Source organism: Gymnoscopelus microlampas (genome assembly GCF_963454915.1).
Source record: "Gymnoscopelus microlampas genome assembly, chromosome: 19".
Classification (NCBI taxonomy): Eukaryota; Metazoa; Chordata; class Actinopteri; order Myctophiformes; family Myctophidae; genus Gymnoscopelus; species Gymnoscopelus microlampas.
Genome location: NC_139956.1, coordinates 26,546,444 through 26,559,744, shown reverse-complemented (window position 1 = coordinate 26,559,744; position 13,301 = coordinate 26,546,444). Strand labels below are relative to the sequence as shown.

Genomic DNA, 13,301 nt, shown 5'->3' with positions numbered 1-13,301 from the left:
TCTGTCACGACCGTCATGGATGAACTTCAAACTGGTGTTTGTACTTTTTCCCTTTTTAGCCCGTTCATCTACATAAACGTTCACATTTCAAATATAAAGTGCTTAACTTATGGTCACGGATGTTAAAATACTGTACGGGTCCTCAAAAGCACCCTTATTTTTTGTATTGTTCAATAAAAATAATTTAATCCGATTGGTGGCCATTTTCTCATAGAGTTATACTGTATCAGAGTGCAATACACCTCCAAACCGATAAGGCCACGTAGTTGAAACATATGGAGAAAATACGAAGAAAACAGCCACCAATTGGATTAAAATGCTTTTCATTGAACAATACGGAATAAACGGGTACTTCTGATTAACCGTACATAATTCTAACATCCGTGGCCATGAGGTAAGAATTTTATATTTGAAATTTGAACGTTTAAGTAGATGTACGAGCCAAAAAGGGGAAAGGTACAAACACCAGGTTAAAGTTCATCCATGACGGTCATGACATGACAGTCGTTTATCAGGGCTTGGGACGAGCGCGTTCTGATTGCGCAGACGCACATTCATACGACTATTAAGCAGTATGGCAAATAGCCGATCTACAAGCTCACAATGCACGGCGGACGCGTCGAATTGTGAGCTTGTAGATCGGCTATTTTCGGCACAGCGGCACCGTCGCACGACGGAGCATAAACGTAGTCAAATAGTGGCGCAGCCCAGCAGAGCAGGGCGTTTCTAAATGATATGTTTGCTGTGAGTGTGTGAACAGAACAGAACAGAGAGGGGAGTGGATTGTAAAAAAAACTAAAAGCATGGAGGGGCACAGGAAAAGTCCTGCAGCAACAACTTTATAAAGGAAGCAACTCATCAAGGTAGGCTCGATGTTATTATATTCATTTGACACTGTGTGGTAACTTTTTTTTGTTTGTATATATGGTGGAATTGGATTAATCAATGAGAATAAATGTAGTTTTAAACCATTTTTAAGCCTATGTTTTGTTATAGCCTACTATCTGTAACCCATTGCTCTCTTTTGGTTTTAGAGCCTCGGATCAAGACTATCATAGATCTTTTATCGAGTCTTGACTTTTACTTTCGTATGATATGCAAATCAATCAATAATTTAAAAAAATCAATAAAATACATCTGTTATAGTCTTGATCCAAGGCTAGTTTTGGACATTCATTGTAGAATAAACCGTGGGCATTTGTAGCTTTAGAAGAACATGGCTTCCACAAGTAAATCTTTCCTTTGGATCTTAAGTTGAAGTGTTTACACCCTGGAAACTAAATAGCCCATGCCTTTGCCTCTCCCTCCGCTGTAGATCCGAGCTATAGCGGATCGGGAGAGGTTCCGATCGGAGCTAGAAACAGTAAAGTATGATATCCATGGTGAAAGTGTTTACACACTACAGTAGGCTGTGTGTGGAACTGGTAACTAAAGCATTCCATTCCATGGTGAAATGACGATCGAGTCCAGCTGTTCTTGTTGATCAACTTGCTGATGAAAAACTGGACCACTACCAGACAGATGGACATTATTATTATTGTATTTCATTTACCCTCAACTGATCATCATGCCCCGTTTCTGTCCGACTGCACCCGTCTAACCTATATCTCTAAAAGGCAGAGCTTTCTTGACATAGATGTTCAGTGTGATAATATAATGATGACCCCGTCAGTGTATGATGGGATACTGTTATTCACCCACTGCTGCCTTAGAGGCTGCTTTAGATATTTAACAGTGATGGAAGAAGTACTCTCGTCTTTTACTCCAGTACAAGTATCAATACTGCAATGTAGATATCATATATTCTGTATAAGTCCCGTATTCAAAATGTACTAGTACAAAAAAGTACAAAAGTATCGGCATCAAAATATACTTAAAGTACCAGTACTAATTGTGCAGAATGTCCCATTTCACAAGTTCAAAATGTATAATAAATCTTTTGAAAATGACTGATCTACAAGCTCACAAGCTTGTAGATCTGCTCATTTCAAATGGCTGAAATATATATAGGGCTAAAGTAATTAGTGTGTTTTGTAATAATAATACAAATCTACATAATAACTATATATTTAATTTAATTGTACAATGTTTTCCTCTGAGATGTCGTGGAGTAGAAGTAAAAGTATTGAAAATTGTAAATACTGAAGAAAGTATTTAAAAATTGTACTTAAGTACAGTACTTTAGTACATGTACTTAATTACTTTACAGCACTGCTTGATGGGATACTGTAAATGCACCCATTGCATTGCTGCCCTGAGGCTACTTTAGATATTAAATTACACTGTGACCAGTATTTTTTTTTATCAAGTCCTTGAATTTGAAACTCCACCCGAGTGCTCTTTTTGAATACTTAAGATATTTACTCATAACACAGACATCACAAGGCGTGATGTCTGTGTTATGAGTAAATATTTTATGATTTTTATGATATTTTGTGATGATGTGCAGAGCCAAGTGGGCTCTGCACATCATCATAATGTGTTGAAATATATTATATTTAAAATACAGGAAGAAGACTTCCCTCTGATGTGCTTCCTCTCCTCCTCCGCCCACCATGGCTTATAGTCCTTAGTCACTGTACATTAAAATTAGAACCAGATGGATTTCATTCACCCTTGGAGCAGAATATCAGCAGTTTCTGCTTGCGAAATATATTGACATCGGTTTTGGTTTTAAAAAAAGATCAAAGACGCGAGAAGATGACACCAGGGACTGCCTGTGCCTTCTCTCTCTCTCTCTGCTTCCTGTTCTCGGTTCAGTAATGAGATGGAATAATGAATCACGCTGTTGGCTGTTTTTAATATACTGGGGTTCATATTTGCATTAAATATGCAACATTAATAAGACAGGACCCAATATATTTAATGATTAATGGCTACAAGTGTTGTTGACGATTCAGAGGAAGTGCCATGAATTTATACAGGAAACAGGTTTATTCAATACTCGCATACAAAACAGCTTCAGCAAAACTCACACCCTTGCTGGCTTGCTCCCAGCGACTACATAACCCCTGTCACATGGTTTCTCACATTGCATAATTAATTAATTAAGTAATCACCATTACATTTTGATTATTAGTTATTACATAAAACAACACAACATCTTAAAGGATTAGTTCACCCCAAAAATATTGCTATCAACTACACACCCTGTGTGAGATGTTTTTTGTTTTTGCTCGCATTGTCCCATTCCTCAGCCAATAATTTGATGACCGGCAGAGTCTCCTACTGAGTCTCTTACTGACCATTGACCCGGTCATCAAATTATTGGTTTAAGAATGCGACAAAAACAAAAACATCTCCATGAATTCTTGACTTCATGGGGTGTGTAATTGATAGAAAATAAGTAATGTTTTGGGTGAACTACTCCTTTAACCAAATAGCTCTCTAACTGGATTCCAATAGCTCTCTAACGAACATAAGAGCCACTGGAGTGAAATATATAGTTCTGGTATTGTTGTATTCGTTTTACTGAGGTTAAAGGGATAGTTCACCCCCAAAATGACTTATTTTCTATCGATTACTCACCCCATGGAGACTTGAATTTGTGTTTTTTTGTCGCATTCCTAAGCCAATAGTTTGATGATGAGCAGTGGGTTCCGGTAGGAGACACAAAGAGTCTCCTTTGTGGTTTAGGAATGCGACAAAAACAAAGAAATATCCATGAATTCAAGTCTCCATGGGGTGAGTAATCAATAGAAAAGAAGTTATTTTTGGTGTGAACTATGCCTTTAAGGTATAGGGATAAGTTTAGGGCTAGCCATAGTTTTACTGAGGTTAAGTTTAGGAATAAGGTTAGCTTTAGGCATAGTTTTACTGAGGTTACGTTTAGGAATAAGGTTAGCTTTAGGCATAGTTTTACTGAGGTTACGTTTAGGAATACCTGGTGGTGACCGTTCTGAGGTCGCTGGATTTACCCCGGCGCGAGCGTGTTTTGGAGCGAGCGTTCTTGTATTCTTTGGTATGACCACAGCACCAGGGGCAAGTGGAGTCAAGTGGCGGTCAGAGAGCAATCAGAGAGCATGGTGAGCTCAGCTGTGTAACCAAGGTGTGATTAACTCGCTCTACCAGCCTGTTGCTCTTTGGGTGCAGAGGGGTAATCCTCGTCTTTTTCACTCACAACCACCATACAAACATCCAGGAACACCTGAGCCTCAAAGTCGTAACAGTACGATGGTCTGGGTCCGCCTATGCCTCAGGCTCTGGCCACTTGGTCAAGTTGTTCACAGCTACATAGCAGTTCCGCATGGTCTGTGACAGGTATAGGGCCCATATTGTCAACACCACCTGGTACTATTGCAGCAGGGTGTGTGAGTGCCGAGTAGGGCCTTTCTGGGAGTGCAACGGTCACACTTGTGGATGCACAGCGGCGTCACATCTTGTCGACTGTTTGGCCAGTAGAACTTGAAGTTGCAAGGTGTAGGAGAACCTGAATTGGCCCACCCCACCAAGCCATGGACCAGTTGGAGTACTGCAATAGAGTACATAGACAAAACTTTTCTGGAACCGGTCTATATCAGCAAGTGTTCATCTGGACACAAACAAGACAGTTTCCAATTCCTCAACCACTTTTTTATCTTTATCTTCATAGTGTTTATCTATACATGGTCTAACAGAAAGGCATGCCAGGAGGATTTCTGACAATGTGTCTGGGCATGTAGTCTACAGCCTGTCACTTCTCATTATTCTCACTACCTGCAGTAACTAAGCTGGGGGGATATTCGAAGCATATTTCACATGTGAGGATTATGAATTATTCATATAGTCAGATTGTGCTCGCGCTGGCCCCAACGCTCCACGCTAACAGCTGAGTCTTCCGTCTGCTCCAACATGCTTAGATGAGAGTCTAAAATCACAGGGAGGTTAGGGGTTCATCCTGACATATGTGTTGTTGGAGTATATGCATGAATCTGAATGAGTTGTATTGACAGATTTGTTTGTGCACACGAGGAATTTGTCTGTGTGAGGTTGGTGCATTACACTGAATAAATGACAACCACCGTATACAGTCATCTAAATTATTTACAACTATTTACTAAATATAAGATAAGCCAAAATGAGACAGAAAGTGCTGTATATGCTATGTGCAATATACAGGCAGTGTACACTAAATAAACTAGAGGATGGTATAGCAAGGTAAATAAATACTTGCAAAAAGTTTACAAAGGCTTGCTGAAGACAAGCTACAACGTCACCTTTGGTTGTAATGTAATACATATACATGGTAGCATGATCCAGTGTATATCATCTATTTTTCAGATAACAATAGGCTAGAGTTAGATGCATTCTATGGGTTGACATAATGGGGTTGGGTGTAACTATTCTAATACTGCCCCCAAATTGTGCTACAGGTCTGTTCTGCTGTCATTTAACATGGCTTTAATGTTAGTGATATAGATACTGGTTATTGCTGCTGCTGTTGTTGTTGTTGTTGTTATTATTATGTAAGCTAATAGTAGCAACGCACCAACATCAGTACAGTAGTAGTAGTAGTGGTGATGGTAGTAGTAATAAATAGTTAATAGTAGTAGCACCTGACCAGCATTCATGCCATGAACTTGCATACACTGTAGCGGATTGTATTATAACTCTACTCAAGCAATTAAATGATGCTATGAAAACAATGACGAACATTATGCTGTTATTACAACACAAATACATACTGTTACACATCTGTTATTATAACCCCTGACTATGTTTGTGTGCATGACATGGTAAAATCCTCAGTGATAATTAGTCCATTTGTAACTCTGAGAGTGTAACCAAATGGACCCGTAACCATTCGGTTACATTTGTAGGCTCTTCAGCCCAGTCCTCACCAATGATTCGCAATGCAACAAAACCATCGCTATGTATTGCAGAGAGACATTGCAGTGGTCTGAATTGCCCCGTTGCAGGTCGTGCCACTTTAGGATTCTGGTGGTTGCAAGTTGTTGCATGGCGAATCATTGGTGTGGAGCGGGATTTAGAGTTAAAGTTGTTCTGTGCAAATTTCCAAAAAAAGACTTTTAGCAGCCTCTGCTGGTCATTACCGTCACTGCAGGCGGTTCGTTTATCCTCTGTTACCCAGAATTCCATTCATTTTCACCGGAAGACGGAAGTGTTTCAAAAAGCGTTCTTTTAATTGTTTTATACGATCTGTGGATCGTTTCTCTTAGCCAGTGGAGCTTTAGTTACCGTGAGCTGTGTTTTCTTTTTCTGTTTTTTTTCGTTCTTCAAATCATACAATCTCTTAAAATCAGCGTGAGTTTCCTTTTGTTATTAGCGCGGTAGTTCCTGGCCAAACAGGAAACCGGCGCGGTAGTTCCTGGCCAAACAGGAACCCCGTGGATTTCCGCTTCCATTTCCGGCCAGATTACGTCATTTTCGAGGGAACGTCATGCTCGACGGCGTTCAATAGAAAATATATAAATAAAAGGCTTTCGGGGGTGAAATTCTTGGAGTGGGTGTTGTGAAACATTTGCCACTCACAAAAGATATACAATTTAACTTTAGTTTTACTGAAAACGTTACCTAGTATTACTTTAAATTGTCAATTGTGGTCTGTCTAAGAGCATTTTTCAGCCTGTGGGCCGGGCCCATTAAAGGAGTAGTTCACCCAAACAATGCCGGAGACTCCGCCGGCCATCAAATTATTGCCTCATGAATGCGACAAAAACTAAAAAAATCCATGAATTCAAGGCTTCATGGGGTGTTTAATTGATAGAAAATAAGTAATTATTTGGGTGAACTACTCCTTTAAGAGTGTGGTGGGTGGGTGGGGGAAACCCTTCTGGACCGATGAAAAATGGCCCCTGTTCAGGGAAATTGTTTTGCATTGACAGAAGGAAGTTCAGTTTGGGACAGTGGTCTGATAGACGGGGAGTTTGGGTTGGTTATAATTGAGCTGGTAGCATGTAGAGCTGGTAGCTGAGGAAGACAGAAGGAGACGTGAGAAGATAAACGTCAGAAGCAGATGATGACACAATAGAAAGGGAAGGCGAGGTTAAAAATAAAGCTGCTTGTTTGTGTCTGTCTTTTGTGTGGATTAGAGAAGGAGAGAAAGAGAGAAACTGAGCCATGAAAAAAGATGACAGTGAGAGACAAGAGCAACAAACTAAATTAAGACCTTATTCTTGGCTTCAAGATGTTTCTGTGCATCAAGGTTCACAGTGACAGGGACCACACACAGACAGACAGACAGACAGACAGACAGACAGACAGACAGACAGACAGACAGAGACACACACACGGTCACCCAGGCGCACACCCTTTCCATATTAATGGCCTCACAGCTAAGCATCATGGTGTGAATTGGTGCTTCAAAGCCAGCCAAACGTTGCACATACAGTATACCTTTTATTATAAGTAATATGCAAAAACAAACCTACACACACCACACACACAGACGTACACTCACACTCGGAGAGAGAGAGAGATAGAGAAAGAGAGAGAGCACGTCTTTCCTTGCCAAGTTGCCAACTGTATTATCAACACTTCCTCCTGGTCTCACAGCCTAGCCATCCCAGTGAACAGTATCTTTCACTGGTTTCTATAATACACACAGACACAGTAAAAGCCTCAGTGTTCATTTAACAGTTTTTACATAATCGCGTTGTTCTGTGCAATTTTTGATTACGAAGCCTATAAGGCAAATAGAAATGTATTTTGTATTAATATGTTCCAATGTTCAATGCCAAAAACACAATTAAATCGTTAATCGCAATTGTAAGTGTGACAATTAACTGTCAACTTAAATTTGTAATCGTGACAGTCCTAGGCTCCAAACATTCGGCAGTTTACAGTGCAGTCAGTGCTCCACTCTCTCTCTCTCTCTCTCTGTAGTAACAATGTAACAAGGATCTGTGCAGTGTGAGTAATCTCTGTGCTATGCGTAGCTGGCACACATCCATGGATGACTGGAAACAAATAGCGGGCAGAGGGAGGGGATTGTTCGCTTTACCTTTATGCTACCGCTAATGTGTGTGTACTCTATGGGTGGATAGTGGAGACCATGGAATGCAGTTGGTTTAGTAGTCTGTGACCATGAAGGGTGCAGAGCTGTGTGCAGTTAGTACAACATCCAGTGTTCATTTAACTCTGGTAGGGTCCATTGGTTCCCTTTTGTACATTCTCAGAGTTGAGAATCTTCTGGTCCCCAGGGGAGGGGAAATTTCTTTTACTATTTTAACAATTTAACTAAAAAAAAAAGAAAGAAAAGAAAAAAGACTTTAGGCATTATTGCATCAAATGTAATCTACAAACTATAGCCTACTATAAAAACTGGTCAAACATTGGCTAAATTGTCAAATGATATAAGAAAGCGGCCAAAATTGTGAAAATAGCCGATCTATAAGCTCACAGCGCCTCACTCACAACGCGCTGTGAGCTTGTAGATCAGCTATTTTCACAATATTTATCTGTGGAACCGAATGTATCTAAATGTAGGGTACATTTATGTCAGGGTGGATGGTCCCCAGTTCAAATATGATTATTTTGATGGGTCCCCAGTTCAGTTATGATTATTTTGGTGGGTCCCCAGTTCAAATATGATTCTTTTGGCTTTTGGGGGGTCACAGCTTGAAAGGTTGAGAACCAAATGCTCTAACATGCGTAGACCGGTGTGCAGCTATAGGCACTGTACAGTGCACACTCCAACTTATGTTTGCACCAACGTCTGTTCTGTTTCTCTCTGCAGAATGACCAGTGAAGATGTTTTTTTCTCGTTTGTCGTTGTCTTCCTGTACAGGGTGTGAACGGAAAGGGCCAGGTGAGGAATCATTAAGGACAAGAAATCAACACCAAACCACGATTGATGCTTATCGCTACCGCGACCGGAAGATCTGCCTCTCTGCTGTGAAGAAGACATCTCTCTCTCTCTCTCTCTCTGTAGTTTGTACCATGTCTTCATTCTGAGACACAGGTCCCTTCTGTCCCTTCCTATCATTGTAACTGCTTCCACTGCATTCGGCTACATCAGCTAAGAGCCCCATCAATATTTGACCACTTCTAATTGGCCGTGGATGTCCCGTTCTGATTTATGATTGGGCCTCGCTGGGGAAGCCATTGCCATCTTCACCTCCCACAGTGCTTTACCTTAACCCACCCACCCCCCCTCACACACACTCCCGTGCGCACACACATCCACCCTCACACATTACAAAAGGCTGCCACTGTTGGATATTACGATAGCCGTCTTCCTGTCTGGAGTCACAGGATCTCCACTTTGATCGTCTCTCAGCGGAGCGATAGTGACCTTCTGTTACCGTAAACGTCCTCAAAGCCAAAGAATATGGAGCCAATTTACGCCACGGGCATGGCCGCCAAGCTGAGGAGCCAGTGGGACCGCGACCAGGGACTGGGCCAGAACCACAACGCGGTCAAGTTCCTGGGCCAGGACTACGAGTCCCTGAGGGCCCGGAGCCTGCAAAGCCGCGCCCTCTTCGAGGACCCTCTGTTCGCCACCTCCTCCACGTCGCTGGGCTTCAATGAGCTGGGCCCACGATCCTCCAAGACCCAAGGGGTTCGCTGGATGAGGCCCACGGTGAGTTTAGAGTTGTGCTTTTTAGTTCCGTCAGTTTGCACAATGAAAAGTCATAGGAGTGGAGTGATTTAACCCATTAAGACCCAAGGCTGATTCTACAAATGTCTTCTAAATCTTAACAGTTTTCTGAAAAACGTATGTTTCTATATCAGTGGTTCTCAAACTTTTTCATGTGAAGGACCCCCAAGAGTATGTGTATTTGGCCACGGAGGCGCGGACCCCCTTCTCAAAATATGTTGTGCCAAGGTCCCCCAGAAGCAAAGATTTGAGTTTAAAAAATTCGCAAGATTTGCACATATTTTCACGATTTTTCTAAAATAGCAGATCTACAGATCGACGAAGATGCGTTCCCGGTTTTAATGGGTTAAAAATAACAACAGTGAACATATAAAAAATGGGGATTAAATATGTCACCTCATCAAAGAGTAAAAGAGGCAGTGGAGGGGATTAGGATTAGATGAACCACTGACTGAGTTTGATACTTGATGCATCCACCCAAATGTGGGGATTAATGACAGGACACAGAGTTGACGACAGGACGATTAGTGCTGTACAGTACTAAGAAACAAGACTAATACTGTACCTATTTTCCACAACTGTGCTGAGGCTAAACTTCAAAAAACACTGACATGGGTGACAGCATACTACTAATGACATTACAGCTATGCCTACAAATGTTAACAGTATGGAGGATTAGATTTACACAGCTCCCTCTGCTGAATTGATTGACTGATTCATTGAATACTTTATTATCAAATTGCAAACCGTACAGCAAGTACAATTACGCATGCAATGCTAAAAGGCTAACACGAACAGAACAGTGATATAAAACACCGCTCATTCGTTAACTAAACACTTAGATGAGGTGCTGGAGCTGAATGAAAACAGCATATATAACAGAACAAAACACACTCAGTCAAAACGCTGTCTGAAAACACTATCTGTGTTTAATGTGTTTAGTCATGTGACTATGGATGGGTTGAAATGAAAATGACATTACATTACATTGTGGCAAAGATAATTGTGATTAACAATATTTTGATTAACGATAGTCAAAATATGATTAAAACTTAAAATTACACTATTGTTAACCACTTGAAACCCCAGCATCCCTATTCTGGGGGGAATGTTTGCCTTGTAGATCTGCTATTTTTGGCAGTGAATATACATGTGACCTTCTTCAGGCATAAACTCTGAACTCAGTGTTTTGAGTGTGCGGCTGCCGTTTTGTTCTGTTATAAAAGGATGCCACAAAAAGCCCCATGAGGACTTGTTTCCATTGTGGTCCTCAAATTGAATTGCTGAAAGGCAGCCATCCATGCCAAATGTTTTATTTTCTTTTTTAAACCAAGGTTTTTTGGTTGACAAAGGTAGCCCCAGGAAAGAGACCGGTGTGTGTGCATGTGACAATATACTGTACAATACATGAGATGGGGGGAGCGAGAGAGAGAGAGAGAGAGTGAAAATGTTAGTTTTTAGCCGCATGCTGAAAAGCATAGCGGCTCTATATTCAGTCTGACTCTGACCCAACAGATTTCCGACATGTATTCATGTTTGCAACACTTTTTTTGCGTGATTGGCTGTCGTTTAAGCCAATGGGCGCCCTCGTCCTCCCAAGCTATGGGACTAGACACGCCTCTCTCAGTGGATTCGTCTGAGCGCTAGCCGAATTTGGCTAATAGTTAGCTTGTATGCTTGTATGATGTTACTAACTGTTTTTAGCCAAACGCGGTAATGTCCACTCTCCATTAGTTCTCGACGCAAGTTGCGTTATTAATCCCGTAATTTTCATGTATTGTACATCCCAAAATCAAATGTATTAACCATGTGAGAGAGAGTAAAAAAAAAAAAGCGATTCTGGGCGAGGTAAACAGAACACTCGCCCCAAAACACACTCACCCCCATTCATTTCGCGGACAGAGGCCGCCGGATTAGACCCGGGCGAGTGTGTTTGGGCACGAGCGTTCTTGTAATCCCTTGCCGCATATGTAGCCATGGTTCACATTCATGTTTCAGGGCTACTGCCTACCGCATGATGCATCCATATCAAGGGCCCTTTTAATACAAAAACCCACGGCAATTTCGGTCTACAGTACACCAGCCCTCAACAATAGTGTACATTCAGTGGTCAGGTTCGTTCAGAAATCAATTGAAGAACGCAGGAGCGAGTTTTCCATATATAGCAAGCCACGCGCGAGAACGTGCATACACGCAGTACACTACACATGTGTCGTTTTCAGATGGTTTTAATTTGAAGGTATAACAGGCTGTTCAATGTGTTTTTGTGAGTTACGATAACTGACCGGCGTGCTCTATGCCGTCGTGTTGTGTTAAGTTACACAAGTGGCAGAAACGGTGCTTTCTGATTTTCACAATACAATGTAATCCACCCGCGTTTAGTTCAGTATTATAAAAGTGTTCACCCAACGCGTGTAAACTTAAGCTAATAGGTTAACAACAGTCTCGAGTTGGTCTCAAACAGTCAGGGGGGGGGGGGGGGGGGAGACAAAGACTCGGTCGAGAGAGGCAGAGAAATGCAGACGATGCATCTCATTGCACAGAGGTGCGTGAGCAAGATAAGGATTTAACTTCATTTAAATCAGCACAGTGTAAGCACAGTGTAAGTTAATGTCCGCTGCCGTCAGCGCCATCTTCATAATAGATAAATATATATTCAGAACAGAATAATAATATTAAAAATATTTAATAAAACAAAAAATCGAAAATCTTCTTTTCTTTTTTTTCGGGTTTTGGGCCTAACATGATGGCAATAGTCGGGTTCGGGCCGAGCCCCGGGCCGGCCCAGTCGGGCCCAGTTAGGGCCGAGCCTTCATTTTCAGGCCCGTTGAGAACTCTATAAATGATTAGTAGCCTTAAAGCTACTATTTGAATACTATTATTATTTTGCCTATACTGTGTGGCTCACTGTGCATCACTCTGATTGCATCTTTCATTCATTCTGCAACGTGTTAATTGTCCATCACCTGACAACCATTAGCTGTCTTTTGTCATCTTCATTTCTTTATAGTTAAATGTTGTGTTGTTGACAAGATTGTGGCTAAAAAAGCCTGCCGCATGCAGCTTTATTATGACTTGTCATTCTTGTTTTTACTTAAGTAGAAGTATCAATACTGCAATGTAGAAATACTCTGTTACAAGTAAAAGATTGACTTGAGTAAAAGTATTGGTATCAAAATGTACTTATGGTACCAAAAGTAGAACATACTCATTATGCAGAATGTCCCATTTCACAAGTTTTCAAATGAATAAAATGTGTAAAAAAATCTTTTGAAAATAGCGGATCTACAAGCTCACAATGTGTCGCATCGTGACGCATTGTGAACTTGTATATCGGCTATTTTCAAATGGCCGAAATGTATATAGGGCTGAAGTGGTTAATGTATGTTTTGTAATAATACTCAAAATAAAAAACTAACTATACGTTTTACAATAATTGCAATGGATTAAAAGCACAATATTTGCCTTAGAGATGTAGTGGAGTAGAAGTAAAAGTAAAATTGGAAATACTCCAGTAAAGTAAAAACACCTCACAACTGTACTTAAATAAATGTACTTAGTTACTTTCCACCACTGTAAGTCTCAGCCCACACATACACACTATCTTGCTTATAGCTTTGGCCTTTAATTTCCCTGAGGAACATAGGCCATTGATGAAACTCCCCCATCCTCGCCGGTCTTGTGCCCTCCGCACAAGACCGGCGAGCTTAATTTAGCCATTACAGATCCAATTTAAAATATGCCTTGACCACTACTGGGC

The 13,301-nt window shown here is 41.0% G+C and overlaps 1 protein-coding gene across 1 annotated transcript in view; it reads left to right on the top strand.

Moving 5' to 3' along the window:
* Window positions 1–706: 706 nt before the first annotated feature.
* The window catches only part of capn1 (calpain 1), a 48,616-nt gene continuing 36,021 nt past the window's right edge, over window positions 707–13,301 (top strand). The window contains exons 1-2 of the mRNA XM_084042204.1: window positions 707–863; window positions 8,729–9,523. Of these exons, the coding sequence (XP_083898330.1) occupies window positions 9,272–9,523 (252 nt within the window). The 5' untranslated portion in view covers window positions 707–863; window positions 8,729–9,271. The remainder of the gene's footprint in view (window positions 864–8,728; window positions 9,524–13,301) is intronic.